The sequence below is a fragment of the Chaetodon trifascialis genome, chromosome 12, assembly GCF_039877785.1.
Source record: "Chaetodon trifascialis isolate fChaTrf1 chromosome 12, fChaTrf1.hap1, whole genome shotgun sequence".
Taxonomy (NCBI): Eukaryota; Metazoa; Chordata; class Actinopteri; order Chaetodontiformes; family Chaetodontidae; genus Chaetodon; species Chaetodon trifascialis.
Genome location: NC_092067.1, coordinates 24,918,627 through 24,932,605, shown reverse-complemented (window position 1 = coordinate 24,932,605; position 13,979 = coordinate 24,918,627). Strand labels below are relative to the sequence as shown.

General features: G+C 45.1%; 1 protein-coding gene across 2 annotated transcripts in view; it reads left to right on the top strand.

The window, feature by feature from the left end:
• The window catches only part of LOC139340365 (inactive dipeptidyl peptidase 10-like), a 155,751-nt gene that overhangs the window by 106,061 nt on the left and 35,711 nt on the right, over positions 1–13,979 (top strand). For both annotated transcript variants that reach the window (XM_070976151.1, XM_070976152.1), the window contains exons 4-5: positions 12,374–12,468; positions 12,576–12,650. In XM_070976151.1, coding sequence (XP_070832252.1) covers positions 12,374–12,468; positions 12,576–12,650 — 170 coding nt within the window. The remainder of the gene's footprint in view (positions 1–12,373; positions 12,469–12,575; positions 12,651–13,979) is intronic.

Genomic DNA, 13,979 nt, shown 5'->3' with positions numbered 1-13,979 from the left:
CCTCAGGCAAAAGTCTGAGGAAGTCCACGCTTCACAAGCTAGCAGGACTCATTTTAAGAACGTGTCCTTAACATTATTTCTGTGATTCAGACGAGCTTAAAAAAATACCAAATGCTCTAAAAAGTGTGGTCGAACAGGACGCGGTGCGTCGCGGAGCTGTGTCTGTTGCAGTGTGATCCACTTTACACCCAGGCCTCGGTGCCGCCGTCCCCCTGGGTCGTGGGGGCCGATGCATTATGGAGTGACATTCATACCCCATCTATAACCTGCGTAACCCTGCCATAGGGCTGTGACATTTCACTTCATTAAGTCCTCAGTGCGTTTGATGTTCCGTCTCAGATACAAGGCCAGTGTGAAAGGACGACGGTTGACGATGAATTAAACATGGCGGGTTTAAATATAGACTTGGTGGGACAAAGGAGGCAGTATAGTACCTCATTCTCCAACCTCCTCACACCCTCTGACATCATCTGCTGCTGATGGCCACGCATTTTAAATGCTTCACTTTGAAAAGGCAAATACTTGAAAACATCTTTTGTCACTATCGACAAATCCCATTCAAAGACCAAACCCAGAAATGAACTGATTGTACTGAAAATGATTGTGTGTGTATCCACAGCCTCACGTCTCGCTCGTCTGCGCCATAGAGCTCCATTATTGTCCAAAAACACATCAGGGAGACGCACTTTTACAGTGGACGACATAATCCTTCATTACCATGAACACGCTCGCTGTGGTTTGTTTTGACTCAATCCCACACATGCTGCAGTAAATACCACTAATACACCAAATGTGTATTAATCCACCTCTGAAAATAGTCCCAGACGGGGGCAGGTTTTTAAGATTTACATCTTCAGAGGGAGTCTGTGGGCGTGGGGCTCGGTGCCACAGACTAACACATGAATGGCTCTGGCGTCTTTGTGGGATTTGTTGCATGATAAAAAGAAAATGAGCATCAGTCTTATCCTTTAAACCTGCAGTATCAGATTTTTTGGCCTTTATCAGAGGGCACTCTGAATATGATGGCCTTGTAACCTTCATCCAGCAGCTGTCAGACTGTTGAACTCCAGCGTCATTTAACGCAGCACTGTGCTGAGGCTGTTTTCCATCTCTGCGTCACAAACCTGCTGTTTCTGCGCTGCTCTTGTTTGTGCTAATATCAGCTCACATCCGTCACATCTTGTGCAATTTCTCACTTTGTGGTATATTTTCTTCAACAACACAAAAACAGCGACACGTCGGCTCGTCGAGGCTGAAAACGCGCTGCGGAGCTGAGGGAGCTGAGCCGGATCTCTGATTATGAGCCTTTTCACACGTCGTCATCTGATTCACCGCTGATGTAAAAGCGTGGATTAGTGCAGCTTTAAGTTTCAGATGTGAGGTGAAATCTATCACAGCTCGTATTAATTCAGTGTCGCCGCAGTGATTTATTTTTGAGCGTCCCGACTTCAAGTGTGGATTTTAGCATCCAGCAGTAATATTTAATGTGTTTACTCCTCCAGCGGCGTCTCGAGGGTTAACTGCAGACTAACCGGGAGACTCCTTTCCTTCCATCCTCCTGAGCATGTTTGGTTTTTTTAACGAGTGCATGATTAACACATTCAACAACGTGCAGCGTGTCAGCGACGCTCGCTTTGCAATGCAAATCAGATGTGGATCGTATCAGGCTCGCTCGTGGAGCAGTCAATGAAGAGAAATTAATAAGAGGAGTCAATGAGCTGCGGTAACCGGGGTCCGCCGTTCAGGAAGCTTTAAAACACACTTCCTCTGAATATACAAGACATAGGTTAGAGACAGCCACTGTATCTCATTATTACAGCACGTCTCAGGAAGCTTTAAGGACCACTCAGCCACTTTGGCAAATAAAAGGTGCTGCTTGCTACAAGATAGAGGATACCAATTAAAGTGAGCCTGTGATGCATGCCGCTGCCACCTGTCCGTGTCCAGACAGCCGATCCCGCATTCCTTGCCTGCAATTTAGATAAAAATATATATATTCAGCACTCAGACCGCATCCAATCATCCACTTTACACGCCGTGCTTTTCCCAGCGTGCTCGCATAGCTAAGTAACTGCAAAGCCTCGTGCAGAGGAGCTTTGTGAGGTTACACATGTTGAGCTTGTCTTCCTCGTGGAGCAGCTCAGTCAGAGTTATTTAGATCTCGACGAGGATGGAGGCGCGTATTGATGATACAAAAAATGTCACCTGCTGACATGCTAATTAAAGCTAAACAATGAAGACAGCTGGGTCTGAATTAAAGGTAATCATCGAGCCTTTCTTTCAAGCATACCTGAGACGCTCTGAAAACAGAAGTACAGGGCTGCTGTTTGTTCAACAGCCTGAAAATAATTAATGTTTGCAGATTTTAATTGTAGAATTTGACTGAAGTGTTTTTTCTTATTTTAATGAAATTTAACTGCGGTGGAGGCCAAATATTCAGAATTAGAGTCAACCTAAAATCTTTTATGTAACAGTGTTTATATCAGTGGAGGTAGGCATGAAGCAGACCTCCCAGCATGCACTAGGACAGCGGAGCTCCTCTCACTTCATGTGTGCTGTCTCACTTCTCGATGTTACCTCGAGTGTCTCCTATCTGCTGAAATCCAGATGAGGTTTGAGACTCTCTCCTTCACCGTCGCCACATGTTCTATATCAGGTTACACATCTGACTGCGTCGGCTTAGTTTTCCTGAGCTACATGCAAATCAGGGTTGGCATTTCTCCCGTGCGGCGGCTGGCTGGCTCCGACTCACGCCGCTCCTTCACCCATACTGATCAGGGATCAGATAAACGCCGCAGCAGCTTGATGTCCGTGTGTATTTAATTGTGTGAGTGGACATTTTCTTGACGCTTTAATGAGACGGGAAAACGGTGTCTTTACCACGGGGGACAGACAGGACAGGACTCTTTGACATAATTACAGCAGGGAGGAGTAAAACTATTTGTGGAGGCGGACTCATTTCTACTCATTTAACCTGGCTGGAGCGCAGAGGAATGTTGGATCTTGAATGCTTTTAATTGTCTTATTTGATTGCTAATGCAGACCTCGGTGCATCGGACAGGTTGACCCTGATGTGGACAAAAGCACCGGACTGAAACATCGGGTCTCTGTGTGTTAGCTGTTCAATAACATGCAGTCGATTTGCTGCTCTTTGTGACACCAGAGAAAATAGATGTAAACATAAAAACGTCAGATTTCCTGACGTGGGTCCTGATGATGTGGGATGCAGCTGCCTGTCGTGCTCTCAGGACACTGATCCTCATGTTCTTATTGATTTGAAGGTCAGAGTTTACAAAGACGGTGCTGAGATGCTGAAATACAACACTGCACCAAACCATAAACACACAACACAGACGACCTGCTGCAGTTTGAATCAATAGTTAGACGTCATTTATCTGATGTGAATTTAATGACGTTGATTAAACTGGAGCATATTTCGTGTGAATCCTTACATCAAAGTCGGGTCACGTTGTTCATTTCTCCAGCTCCGTTTCCATCGTGCCGTCGTCAGTTAGCACCGTTGCCTCGGCTGCACACTTGATGTTACTGTATTTAGCGAGTTCCAGTGAGGTGACCTAGTGATGAAAGACCTTGAGATAATGGAAATGTTCCTGTTAGAGCCACAGGGGAAGCGCAGGTTACAGGAAAAAGTGCTGACTGCACGGAACATGGCAGCACAGGTGCAGGCTGGGAGGCACCTTTGAAGAGGAGTCTGCTGCTTCCCCGAGGCAGAGGAGCCCTCGCTGCAAGGGAAGGACCAGGACGGCTCAGTGACGGGAGGAGCTTATATGATGTTCACCCGCTTTCAGAGGGTGACGATGACGAAGAGGAGATGTGTAGCTTAAGAACACAGTTAGGGGTGCTCTCACACACACACACACATTCACAAAATGAATTCATGTTTCATAAGCGTATGTATTCAGGGCAGCGGTGTGTGTGCAGCTTAACTGAAAGCATGTCTGCGTCTCATTCTTCTGGCCCGCATGTCCGCTGCTGTGACAGTGAAACCCTGATGGGCTTTGAGCTGAAGAAATCGTCTGCAGGTCTGATGAAGATGAAGCATGTGGTCATTAGCGTGTCGCGTGGGTGGATGAATTAAAACGAGCAGAGATGAAATATGAGCGTACGAGTTGATGGATGAGGATAAAACGTCAGCATGCAGCCCAATGCAGGACAAGAGCGTCTCACATGAGCTCCACGTGTCCTCTGGGTGTCATTACACCCTCCTGATGCTGAAAAACTCAACCCCGCTGGCACGTCGCCCTCGGACAGCGAACACAACCTCAACGACTCAATTAGAGCGATTCAGAACGCCTTGTTAAATAATGCTTAGTAATTAATTAAATCTCCTTATTGACGATGTCTAAAAGGTTGGTGTTGCAGAGGAGGTGCTGTGCTAATCTGTCTCTTAATCTTCTAATCTAATCAGAGAAGGTTACTCGCTTATTTCTCTGGTGGAAAAAATATCGAGTCGCGGGCGAGAGGGATTGCAGCGGTGTGCTCTAATTCAAGGCGCCTGTCTGCTCCTGTTCTGTCAGTCAGAGCGCGCTGCTCGTGCTGAGAGTCTCTCAGTGATCTCAGATGATACAGAAATGGTAGGTGTAGAAATTCAGAGGGATGGCATTGAACTTTCATTACCCTTACACGGTGTATGGATGGATCAGAGAAGCGACTGCGGCGGCCTGTCTGTAAATGTCGTCCCTGAGTTTGATTTCTGCGAGTTGAAGTGCAGAGGATGCGAGTGAGAAGAGAGCTGAGCAGCTCCACCGCTGCTTTTACACATTTCCTCTTAGATTCCTTCCCCGCTGCAGAATCACCACGGTTAAGCAAATTAGATTTATAATGGATTAAAGAACACAACAACAACAACAACAGAGCCATGTGTCCTTCGATGCTGTTCAAATACTCAGTCCTCTGAGATCTTTAAGGACACCCATCTCGTCCTCGACGCCTCAAAATTTACATTAAAAGTTCATTATTGACTAATTTTGGAAAGTACATTTACTCTAATATTAAACTTAAGTGCAATTTTACATTACTAAGTTACTTCTGGAGGATTTTCTTTTTTCTGCGAGGGCAAGAATTGTACTTTTTAGTGGCTGACATTCACTTCACAGCATTAGTTAGTCTGCAGATTCAGATTAATAATCAACCAATAAATTACAATCTGTTGTTACGGGTTAAGCTGAGGTAACATGAGACTTTATTGATCCCTGGAGGGAAATTTACAAGCTTTGTTTGTTTTGAATAATTCAGAGAAGCTTCACCTGGACTGCTCGCATAATGGGTACTTTCACTTTTGGCACCTTAAGTATATTTTAAGTACTTTTACTCTGCAGGCCCTGTAACAGTATTTCTACTCTGTGGTTTGCTGTTTGGGTTTCCTTTGACCTTTGAAACAGTATCTACCAAAACAATCACACGTGTCACACTGAAGGTAAATGTCTGAACCCTGCAGAGCAGCTGCTGGCTTCTGTTTCCGAGGTCAGTATTGAACTTGTAATCTCAAAATCAAAGCAAATGCAAAGTACTTCACAGTCGTTTGTCTCTACTTTAGCATGCAGCCGCAGTTAATCTGAGCGTAAGTTAAGGTTTGGCTTCTACAGCACGTGCGCCGTGTTTCCTGTTCATACGCTCTCTTTCCTCTTCCTCTTTGTGGACTAGTTGCAAAGCCCTCGTCCCTCATACCGTTATGGATCCTAGCGCCAACCTGTGCCTGCCTCCTGAGTTTGTGAATACATGAAGCAGTGAAACTAATCAACATCAAACTAATGTCCACAGGACGGGCCCCAGTTGGATGTGCTCACAGCCCCACCGCCCACTCCTCCTCAGACGGAGCGTGTTTACCACTCACTGGCGCTCATTAACAGCTATTGCACTGAGTGGTTGTTGTGTTCATAATGTTGTTGTCACGCGGCTCTAAATGAGCTCTTGTGTCATTAATCCTCTTCTGCGTTGAGTCTCTGTCCCCACAGGGTTTATTTATTCCACCAGTATTAGTAAAAATCTTGCACATCCTCCTACCAAGTGATGTGATGAGAGTCTGTCAGTAAACAGTGGTTTAATCCACAGTAAATCTGTGGTGGAGCTCTGATTTTGTGATGTTTGTGTAAGGATTTTATATTTTCAGGTTATAGTTCACTGTCGAGTTGTGCTGCTGGTTGCATGCGTGGTCCAGCATGTACCCAACAGACGGCTGTCACAACACCCATCAAGTGCAAGTGCTGACGAAAGTGCTCCTGATTCTGCTTTTTGTTCATCGACAAGAAACCTGGAGTCAAAGCAGTGAACCACAGAGGTCTTTTTTAATTAAACACAGCTCTGGCAGTGGCTGAGTCTTTGCAGACACACACATGCAACCTCATATACTGTCGGCTCTGCAGAACCAAGCACTCGTGTTCTATCTTTAACAAGTTGGCTTTGAGTTTGACCAGCTGTGACATTTGGTGGAACCTTAGGGACTGCAGATACAGCATTCAAGCATTACGCAACCTGAGCTAAATAATTCACTGTGCGCTATGCATATTACATTGTGCCCAGACTTCCCTCCCACTTGGCCCCCAGATTCTCCTCTTCATCGGCTGTGCCTCCTCTTCAGCCGGTGGAGGGGCTTTCAGTCGGGCTAAAATCTACCTGTCAGTGTTCCTCACCCCCCACTTTCCTGTACTTATGAGACTGCAGTCAGTGTCACTGTGGCTGTGTCAAGCCTGTAAAAATGCTCTGAGTGATGACTGTGCATGCTGTACAGGAAGCACTGCAGTGTGGAGTAAAAGCATGGAGGAGTTGTAGGTAACTGAGCGTGTGCAGTGTCTGATCAGCTCAAAGTGGACAAAGATGTCTGCTTGCATTAGACTAACTTCAGAGCAAATTTAATGCTTGCTTTCACACAGTGTGAAACCAGGAGGTGCTTATTTTAAGCCACCTGAAATGTTTCTCAGTCAGCTTTATTTTGAAAGTGTAACCGGACGTTGCATCTATATTAATGCTAATGTGACAGCAGAATGAAAGGGTGTTGTTTTTGTCTTCGTGCCTCTGTGACGATGCGGTGGACTGGTGTGAACCTGCAGGTGTTGCACACTCTGCTGTGATACCAGGTTGCATGTACAGTTGAGGTTCGCGCTCTGTGCAGGCCAAGTTCTCCCACAGCAAACAGTGAAAGACGTTTTTTCTGGTCCGCCGCTGTGCACCGAAAAACAGGAGAGGAGCTTCCCCAAACTGTTGGCAGAGGGTGGGAAGCTCTTTAGTGTCTAAAACAGCCTCAAACCAAAAGTATAAAAGTATATGTACACGAGTTTCCACATACTTTTGGCCATATGTGTGTCAAACCTGCAGAGAATGACAGCAAACACTAACGAAGAAGACGCAAAGACACTTTACAAGCAGAACAGAAGAGCCACATACGACTCCACATACGTCTGATAAACACTCATTATCGTTTCCAGTAATCAAACACAGGCTTTCGATTAAGAAATGTGACACATTATTACTGGCTGCTGTAGTTAGCAGTGAATGCTGTTTTTTCCTTATTGCTGCCTTCTGGCAGTGTGCAGAATTACTCTTTTATTTGCTGACAGTTATGTGGGCAGCAGACTCTGGAGCTGGACAGTTAAAACCCAAATAAATCTGCAGTTTTCAAAGGAAAATTATAAAGCGTCTTGTGGCACACCAAGTACAAACACTGGAAGGAGATATCATTACCCAGGCCTCATTTATTTCTTCAGGCAGTCCTGCGCATGGCATGGGAAGAAATACTCACCTGGGAGCAAATTTCCAAGGACCGTTAGTGTTTGGAGCTGACAGTCTGGGTGAAATGGTGTTTTTGTTTTTAAAGACGCACATATTTCTCACCTTCTGATAATCTGTTGGCCTGCTGCGAGCCGCTGTGGACTTTTTGTGGACATGATGCCAGCTTGGTGACATTTCTCCCGCAAGCAGGACGTTAATATGCTGTCGTTATAACTCCAGCTGAGCCACATGTGACCGTCATACGAATGGTTTTTAATGAACGTAAGGCCCTCGCTGTGCTCTGTGGTAATCACTGTCAGCGCTGAATGTTTTATTGATGTTGGATGCAGCTAAACTCTTCCTGCAGTTTACTCCTGGTTCATATAAAGTGCATTCAGACAGAAAGTGAAGCGACTCAGACGCTTCCTGTCATTTCCCTCCAGCCTCTCCTCTTTTTTCCTCTCTGGACGTTTGTGAAGCAGATTCATATTTCTTATATGTGTGAATTTTTCAAGCTGAAACCTCTTCAGCTCGTGCATGTTTGTGTTCATTTGTGCCACCTCAGGTAAATTTGCATGTACAGCAGCAGTCTTATCTCAAACCTCTCTGTCTGAGGTTTGCTTGTACGAGCAATGAGTCTCCATGTTAGACTCATTAAACTCTCTTTGCTGCACGAACCTGCTGTAAACTGCGTCTGTGAGATTTGTCCATTAGCATTATCGACGCACTTCAGATTGCCCGATCTTGCTCCGCTCCATCTGTGGGCAAGTTTCATTCATGAAAATGTTACCAGAGAGTAGAAAGAAAAGTCACCTGTTCAGCAGGTAACATTAAGAAACAACACAGCTGCCACTGACGTGTTATCAGCACGTAAAGAGAACAGCTGGATGAAGCAGAGCGGTCCAGGCCGATGTGAGAGTTGGTCAAGATGGACATGACAGTCACAGAGAGTTTAGAGGAAGTTAAAGCCTACAGAATGAACAGCTGGCAAAATCCATGCAGATTACGGGGTTCAGACTCTGAAGTGGAGTGTTTTTTGGTTGTAGATGCTCGCTGTCTTCATAAGTGAATTTTGTGCCTACGAGAAAAAGGCTGAATGACACGAATCTTCTTAAATCTGTCAGAACAAATCGTACAAGTGTTGATCCCATTCCGTCCTTCCAGCCCTAAGTGGTGCTCATTAAGCGATGGTGCACCTCTCACACGAGGACACCACCTCCTCTGTCATGGCTCTGTCAGTGTTGAGGGCCCTGCTTTCAACGCTGACAGTGTTTCATGGGTTGTGACTCATGTCAGCCCGCACCGCAAACACATCTCACGTGTTGTTTTTTCACTCAGCGCTGTTTCGAACAGTTTTAGCCACAAAAGTACATCTTCTGTCTGCCCAACATCAGAGAAGATAACATAATGGGGTAATCTTAAAGTGAACGATAATGACTTATTTCAGGAAAATCTCATATTCGCTCGCCTAAAATAAGACTTAAAGCTGCAGCGGTAGCGTGCAGCGCGTACAGTGACCATTACTTAATCCACATGAGTCCACCTCGGCTGCAGAGTTAAGTGTGGTACAAAAAAGCTGAGGCGTTTCATTATTCATGTGGTTACAGACGTAGGACATTACTTATACATTAGAGTCTTAGCTTGTTCTTTTTCGGCTGCGAACGCTTCATTATTTAAGGCGACACGTGCAGAGCAGTGCAGAGACCTATGGTGATGTTTTAAAGATCACAGGAAAGAGCTCCTTTTTATCAGCTCTAAATATTCATTGCTCTCTCCAAGGCATGCGCTGACTTGAGGTTTAACACAGTGAGACACCAAGAGGAAGTTATTTCCATACTGTAAGAGCGACCTCACCGGCGACGCTGGTTTTTGGAGGGACGGCAGCGTTCAGCAGGGGACCTTTCTGCAGCAGAGAGGCCGATTTCACCTTCAGAGCGACCGGCCCGGCCCGTTCAGGCCGCTGCGCTCCTTCACGTCACACACAGATCCACATTCTTACACCTGTGCTTAAATTATAGTTTCCCGTCGCCACATTTGATGGCAGCAAAAGAAACCTTGCAGGCCGGAGCGAAACCTTTTCCTCAGGGCGCAGAGTGCCGTCAAAACGGAGCATTGGCGGCTGTTTGGGATCTCAGCAAAGGCAGCTGTGTTTACTTGTAAAGCTGTTCATTACTATATGAGTTGCAGTGGCACTGGATAACCCCAGAGACCCAGACATGACCCGACAAACACACACACACACACACACACACACACACACACACACACACACACACACACACACACACACACACACACACTGATCTGCTGCTGTTTCTACCAGATGGACACATCATTCATGTCTCACTGCCACTAACTGTCCATGCCGTCACTAATCCAGGAAGTCTGCAGATATAAGGAAAGATAGTCGCTGTTGGGGTTTGGGCAGCCTGGGACTCAAAGCTTACTTCTGTGGGACAGCGTCTCACACACTGTCTCTTTGGACAAAAGCATCTATTTGGTCATAAATTAAAACACTTATTTGGACATTTGAGCGGATGACGGCTCCAGATGAAAAGTCAGAGGATCGCCCTGGTGTGTCCTGAGTGTGAGGAGTGTCGGCCTGTGGCGCCAGAGGACAGTCGAGGATCTCCAAAGACACGAGGATTTGTTGTCCAGGAACTGTCGTTATATTACTTATATAAATTAAAGCTGAAGTGAACTGATTGCAGATGTGATTTAAAGGCTGGCTCTGTCATATTTGCTGGCAAACTGTACTGAAGTACAGTAAGCAGGTTTTTTCCATCATAATATATTTCATCACATGACTGCCACAGTGTCAGAAAACAGCATCAAGGGCGGCGAGGAAGCTCACGTGGTTAATCGCTCTCTGTCGCCAAACAATGCCTCTCCATTTATCCACGCTTGAGTTCTTTATGACGCCGGCTGCTGCGCCGCTTGTCAAAGCAGTGACTCATGTGTGGTTGGCATTTCTCTCGTCTGCCGGGGGCGCGGTGCCCACGTTCTGTCACCGCCTCACCCCCATCGCTGGGTTCCTCTCTTGTCATAAAGTGCTGTGTTTACTCACCTGGAACACATCACAAACATGTAAATGTGACATCCTGGCCAATAATGTCGACAGGTAAAACACAAATACGGGGACGCTTAATTAACCATTTATGCGTCTACACACGCTTTTATGTGGATCCAGCGGTCATAATGTGGGGGGGCTTGGTGGTTCGATCCCCAGCCTCGGCAGCCCACATGCTGAAGTGTCTTTGGGCAAGATACTGAACCCCAGAACTGCCCCCGATGCTGCGCCATCGGTGTGTGAATGACTGATTGTAATTGTAACTTCTGATAGCAAACTTTCCTGTTTCTTCTAACCGAATAACCACAGAAGAAGTGTTCACAGGTTAGAGCGCAGTCAGGCATGACACTTAATGTGACTATAGATATTCATGTGTGTTTAACTTCATAATGTTCTATATGGGTCTATATTTAGAAGCTGGGCTGCATTAAACATGATTTACAGTTAGATGTCAAATAAAGGAAAAATCTCTTATGCAATTATCATTACAACTGCATTATTTAAATATTATTTAAATGTCTGATGACAGTCATCTTTTGGCATCTGCTGTGTCTGCTGAGTCCGTCTCGTTGGCTTTTGGACGTACTTAAACGGCGTCCTCTGAACAATCATTGATGTCGTTTGATTCGTTTTGGCTTTGCTCGCTGGTCTTATTGATCTCTGCTCAGATTCATACATGACTTTTGCAGTCCGCTCTCTTCATCTTCTTTTGTCTTTGTTTCTAAAACACTCCGGTCAGCTCATGTTGTTGTTAAAGTGCTATTGAAATAAATTTAACTTGACAGTAATAGTTAGTAGTTAGTAATAGCTATTACTGGACTGGAGAGGTTTAAGATTAAGTGCCTTGCTCGAGGGAATGCTGTCAGTCGCTGGTGATGGAAATGCCTTCGCTGTCTGTGGCCAGACTGTTTGAAAGATTCCTAATTTAATGAAAAAATGGAAGAATATTGATTATTTCCATCTGTTTATCTGCCGTCAGCCAGCATATTGAGCATTAAAATTGTTAATTTGTATGAAACAGATTCGTTTGCTGCAGTCGTGCTCAGTAATTGCTGTTGTGTAGTCTGTGTCTGTGTGTGTGCATGCGTACACTTAAGATTGCAAGTATTTGTGCGTGCTGTTGTGTAGACACGAGTATTATCAGCGGCATTATCGTTCGTGACAATCCCTCGCACCGTGACTTTGGAGGTGGGCTTCGTTTCTGAGTGTTTGGCTCCGACACAAAACAAACAAAGCTGTCACGCACAAGCAATCCAGCTCAGTACAAAAGATGTTTTCCTGGCTCCTCTCATCAATACACAACACGCTGTGTTACCTAGAAGATGAAAAATATAGGCACTTGCTTTGTGTGTGTCTGCCATTCAAATCTCATTGTGGATCCTCACAGTTAATCACATTACATCAGAGTTGCACAAACTTGATTCTGGCTGCCACTTTGTTACTGTTAGTTCATTTGAGAGGACAGTTAGGCTCAGAAAGCGTTCGAGGCTGCTTTGATGTTTTTTTCTGTGTTTTTTTGGGGACGGGTTTCTAAATGAGGTTTCCTTCATGCAGATGTTCCCTCTGTTTTCTGCACAGACTCTGAAGTCATCTACAGAAACAGCGACGGCCACGTCATCAAGTTCAACATCCTGACAAACCAAACCGAGATCGTGCTGACAAACACAACCTTTGTGAGTCCACATCAGTCAGCGTTACATTATTTATTAGGATGGTTTTCATAATGACACTATTGAGCTCTTACGGTCTGCTTCTGTCTTTGTCTCTCTCTCATTTCCAGATAAATTTCAACGTGGCCAAGTACTCCGTCTCTCCTGACCTGAAATACGTGCTCTTCGCTTATGATGTCAAACAGGTAAGTCTCCTAACAACAGCGGCGCCCTGAGTGTCTTGTCTTTCTGTGTCTGCCTGTAAGACGCCGTTAGGTGGAGTGTTGTGGTGCAGACAGCTGGTCCTCAGGGTGGAGTTTGCTGCTGGTGGAGAAATGCGTCAGATCCTTTTCACGCTTGTGTTGTGTGTATATATATTATACGAGAATATATTATTGGATGGCAGTGGTTGATGCAGTATGCTAATGTTGCTGTTACTTTTTATAAATGATTTCTGAGCCACGTCATTATTTAGATGCACTCATATGAGGATCTCTCAGTTAGCTTCAGCGGTGGAGCTATGGGTGGTGCAAACATTTGTCAGGCTCTGTGATCAGATTGATTTGGTGATCAGTGTGATTACTTTCAGTTTGGGATCTGGTAGCAGCTAACTGAGGTATGGCAAACTGACGGCTTTGGATGGAGAATGCATCACCATGTTACACTTCCTGTGCAGCTGATCAATACTCATTACATCGTGCGTTCAAACAGTTTGTTTTACAGCAGTTTCTTTCAGAATTGTCAGATTTCTTTCTGTAATCTGTCTTCAGTTCTCAGAATTGAATTCAGCTCTCTTATTTTGAAAATACCATAAGTGGTACAGTACATCCTGTGTCAGCTGTTGCACTTATCACAGCCACCTCCAGTGCGTATCACTGTACATTATGCTTATTATCATACTTCCAGGTGTGATATTTGAGGCCAAACAGGCCGAGTGTTTTTCAGGATGTAGCCGATCTTCAGATGTCTTTGACGTGAAATGAAAAGCTGACTTTCCTTCCCTCCTGTCACATCTTGCATTTCACTTGGCTGTGAGAAATGACACCGTGGGGCTGTAAAGAAAACCCCAACGCATTGTGAGGGCGGAATAAACATCTACACCAGAGTCCTCCAGTGCTTGATGACATCTGACGAGCGCTCGGGTCAGGGGGTGATTAAAATTCCATTGTGGCCTGTGTGCAGCTGGCAGATCACATTCACTCACTAATAGAGCGGCGGGGCCAGCCTGAACCATAATTACCAGCTTTCCATCAGAAAAGAGTAGATGCAAAATGAGATATGCAAATTGGACCCTCCACTCTGGAAGGGATCAACTGTAAGGATTAGTGACAAGGCGATTAATCAGAGCTGATTTGCATATTTTGGATGAAGGGTTACACTTTGGAGCCATGTGACCAGTAGCCACAAACCTGTTTCATTTTTACCACAAGGTCATACTGAAGGAAGAAGTTTTGTTGGTCTATTTCTAATCTAGATGTTTTTGTAAGCTCTAATAATTAAAGAAATGAGTAAAATTATAATTACCTACAGGCTTG